The 4,247-nt window shown below is 44.4% G+C and overlaps 1 protein-coding gene across 1 annotated transcript; it reads left to right on the plus strand.

Moving 5' to 3' along the window:
• The first annotated feature begins 304 nt into the window (after positions 1-304).
• On the plus strand, positions 305-1,013 carry LOC136545578 (uncharacterized). Its single transcript, XM_066537584.1, has one exon. It carries the CDS (start codon positions 350-352, stop codon positions 779-781), a length of 432 nt encoding a protein of 143 aa, XP_066393681.1. The 5' UTR covers positions 305-349; the 3' UTR covers positions 782-1,013.
• Positions 1,014-4,247: the final 3,234 nt, after the last annotated feature.

A 4,247-nucleotide genomic window follows, 5' to 3' on the forward strand; every position in this document is an offset into this window, starting at 1 on the left:
CGTGGTGTGCTAACTGTTTTGGTACTACCGTGACGTTCTAACTGATGAGACTTTGTGTTTCTAGCTGGTTGCCTGGTCATCTCTTGACTAGGTCAGTGAATCTGTGCGTCAGAATATGCTTGCTGGTCACAAAAGTCAGATATGGCTAGCCTGCCTGCGAGGGTCACGAGTTGCCTCTGAATTCTGGTCAGTCCTCAGACTATTAACACTTAACAACGGGCCTTGAGAGCTCTATATAAAGCTTCCTCCATCGCCTCATGTTTCATCAGTTCATCACAACAAGCTCAATTCACCTGCTTACAACACATTCTCATATTAGAACCACCATTTGCTTGCAAATCTAGCTCCAATGGCGTCCCAAATTGAGAGCCACCGCTCCGGCGCAGAGGTCGTCAGCGGAGACGACGCCATGTGCAGGAAGAAGTCTGTGGAGCTGCTGGAAGAGCTGGGCCTCCCCAAGGGTCTCCTTCCCATGGAGAATCTCCAGGAGTTCGGGTACAACCGCGCCACAGGGTTCATGTGGCTGGTGCAGCGGAAGAAGAAGGTGGAGCACACGTTCAAGAAGATCAAGCAGACCGTGTCGTATGCGCCCGAGGTGACGGCCTTCGCCGAGAAGGGGAAGCTGCGGAAGATCACCGGCGTCAAGACCAAGGAGCTGATGCTGTGGCTAAGTGTGGTGGAGGTGTATGTTCCGGAGGCGTCGCCGGAGAACGTCACCTTTAAGACCGGCACCGGCCTCTCCGACAGCTTCAACGCCACTGCTTTCGCACTAGGGGAGTAACCTAACCAATGTGGGGAGAAATAATGCCATGTGCATGATCGTATCATATAGTATGTCTTTAATTTCTTTCGTGTTAGCAACTATTGTTCGTGAAGAACAGGAAGTATGTTTGTGCAATTTCCTTTTTTTTTTTGAGTTTGTACCTTGTAGTGTTTTGGCAAAACGAATTTCACTTTATGAGAAAGCTGTAACTATCTTTTTTGTTTATATATGTGCATCTGCACCAGTTTCATTCTTGGTCTGTTTTTGTGGCAGTGTGATTTCATTGAATCTATTTTAATTTCATATTGTGCAAGTTGTTTGACTCAGTGGCTTCGTATATGTACTAGTCTATGCCACCATTCTAGCTACATATAGGAAAGAAAAACTCAAGTTGAGAACATAGGAAAGATTTTCAGTTTCAGTATCAAATAGGAAATGAGCATTATTTTCAGGGCCACAGAGAAAATTTTCTCCTGAAATAATGCCAGAGTGCGTACCCGGCTGGCACCGGCAGCGGCGGTACTTAATTTAGATAGCTTCCAAGTAATTAAGTAGCTATATCTATCAATTTGTAATTCTTGGGTGAAGCCATTCATCCCATTGCCCACAGGGCTGGGCTAGTAATTTCTCGTTTCGCTGGTCCCACCCGGCAGAGACAGACATCAACCTAGCTGTACTGTCCTATTTGGTCTACGAAGTAGAGCATGGGCCTATTTTGCATAGCTCACGGCTTCTGTTTTTTTTTTGCCAAACATTTATTTCCAAAATAATTTCCTAGGAGAAGTTGTTTTTCTTCTCTTCTCACAAAGACATGAGTTGGAATAAAGTTAAAAAAAAATAGCTTATCCTAACTCTCTCACTCATTTCTTTCCCTCACCCATGCATGAAGCTATTTTGCCAAATAATTTTTCCAAAACAGCTTAGATTTATCTAGAAAATTGCTCATAAATCTGTTTTCTAAAAAGACAATTTTACTGGCGAAGCTGAGCCGTATCAAACAGAGCCTATATCTCAACTCCACTGAATGATATTATTTCTTCCTTTAAAAATAGTTCTCTTCGCGCAAAGCAGTGAGTGGGAAGCGGCCAGGCTTATCGCACGGTTCTTTCCTTTTTTTTTTTTTTTGTAAAAGTGCAATTATTCTATTCCTTTTTCGGCAAGGATACTAAATAGCGTTTATTTTTTGGTGGGATGTGGCTGGGACCAGATACCGACCACACATTTGCACATCTATAGGTTCACAAAAGAAAGCAATGAAAGGCCCAGACGTATGCAATTAGGTACTACATATATACGTTCACAAAAAGGCAATGTTTTCAGAAAAAAAAGAACACATATCAGACAAGAATACATTTATATCCGCAGTTTTTCAAAAAGCACAATACTACACATCTAGTCCCACACATTTGCACATCTTCTCTATACTGGCCCGCATTTTGCTTCTCCGTACATGGCCTGCATTCTTGCATGTTAAAAAAAAGATAACATGTGTCAAAAAATTCTTGCTGGTAGGAGATAGAAAAAGATGCTTATGTTCCTGGAGCTTCTATTGGTGATGAGCAGGTTGCCGCTAGTAATGCTGTGGTGGATTCAATTTTCCTAGGCAATTTAAGTGTTATTCAGTAGGCAACAGTGTCTTTCTAATTAGGCAATTTTTGTATTCTGAAAAGCAAGTATAGTGTTTCATTTGCAACCCACAGCCCCACCCCCAACTCCCAACCCCCGGTTTATTTGCAAAAATACATATCAAACAGAGGTAGGGTGATGATATCAATAACTAGTTTTTGTACAGAAAAGGATCATCATAACAGTAGAAAAAAAGGAAAAAAGAATGATCTATGAACAACAATATGTCACGCGCATTAGTCAGCACCCCCACTCCCAATCTGCACTTCCCAACTCAAGAAAATGGCATCTCAGGCTTCCCCTAGTTACCTGCGCATGGTTAAAGTCACTTAGAGCACAGAGTAACGCTTGACGGTAAAAAGAGTAGAGATTATAGGCACATTTTTTTTGTGTTGGACACAAATAAAATTGCCACCAGATTACTAATAACTTGCCTTTGCTTAACTAAATTTACATGTACATTTTTCGGTGGTACTGTATTGCTCGTATATACTTTCATCTAGCCTGATGCACACTCCACCTTTGCTGCAGGTCACCTTTGCTGCCTTCTCTATCTACAGTAACAGCATGGCAGCAGTATGGCAATAAGTAGTAGCTGATCTTAGCATGATACTGCCCAACTGTAGCCAGTAGTGGCTATAGTAGTAGCAGGTGCACTAGATGTGGTTATAACTTGTTTAGCAATGGAAAGTAGTTTAATTTGCTGCACCAGCACTCCAGCAGTGGTGTGCTCGTGCTGCATTCTGTGCTCAAGTTCATCTCTACCTCCAATTGTGAGCTGTGAGAAGGTGATTGTAACGTGATAAATAATTAGGCTAAGGCACGAGTTCTTACACCATGCCCAAAAGAATGTCTAATTGCTAATTATTCAGCTCTAAATGCTGATTATTGACACCTCCATAAAACCTAGGAGCATCTCCAAGAGTTCCCTAAATTTTTCTCCTAAAAACTCTATATTTTCAACTCCTAATAATGTATTAGGAGAAAAAAGAAGGTCATCTTCAACGGTTTATAAAAATTAATTCCTAAAAATTCATCCAGTGGCATTTTTGTAATTATCGTCATCTTCCTCCTCAGAACAACCACGTACAGAGAAGCTTCGTGACTTCCATGGCTGGCTTCACGGCACTCCTGGGGGCAGTCACCGGCGGCGAGTGGCTGCGGCGGACCACACCTGGGCACCCGCATGCCCGTGGGGCTGCTCTGCTCAGCCCGAGAAGGGCCAGGTCGACCTGGCCATGCAAGCAGTGCGGGATGGCGGCAGGTGCTCCGCCGGCGAGGAGCAGCGGCGGCGTGCGGCGCTTGTCGGGGAGGGCCGGTGGTGTCGGCGCGTGAGGGTGAAGGGCTCCTGGTGCTCGGTCGCGGGGAGGCACGAAGGCGAGGGGGAAACTCGAATGGCAGCGGTGAGCTCCGTGGCCGCAGCTCCGCGTAGTGGGTGCAGTACTTCTGCACGGTCACGGCGCCATTGTACGCTTCGTCGTGCTCCTCGAATGCCTCCACCTTGCAGGCCTGCTGCTTCTGCACGGCAAAATACGGCGCGGGAAGAAGACGACGCGTGGGAACAGCGTCTCTGCGCGCAGCTTCGTCCGCGTAAAGTTACGCGGAAGGGGAAGGAATTTCTCAAGTCCTAAAAGATTAGGAGTAAATATTAGTAGTTGTTGGAGAGGGTTTTTTCTCTATTTTTCTAAAAAATAAAGATTAGGAGGATATTTAGGGAACTCTTGGAGATGCTCTAACACTAGCTACATTTTCTTAGGCAATTTAAGTTTCATTCGCTAGGCAACAATGTCTTCCTAAATAGGCAATTTATGTATTCTGAAAAAGCAAGTATAGTGTGCTGCACCATATCTAGTAGACT

Source organism: Miscanthus floridulus, chromosome 3, assembly GCF_019320115.1.
Source record: "Miscanthus floridulus cultivar M001 chromosome 3, ASM1932011v1, whole genome shotgun sequence".
In the NCBI taxonomy this organism is placed as follows: Eukaryota; Viridiplantae; Streptophyta; class Magnoliopsida; order Poales; family Poaceae; genus Miscanthus; species Miscanthus floridulus.

What these genes read in the sequence shown, in the direction of transcription:
- LOC136545578 (XM_066537584.1), top strand. Translation starts at nt 350, where the DNA reads ATGGCGTCCCAAATTGAGAGCCACCGCTCCGGCGCAGAGGTCGTCAGC.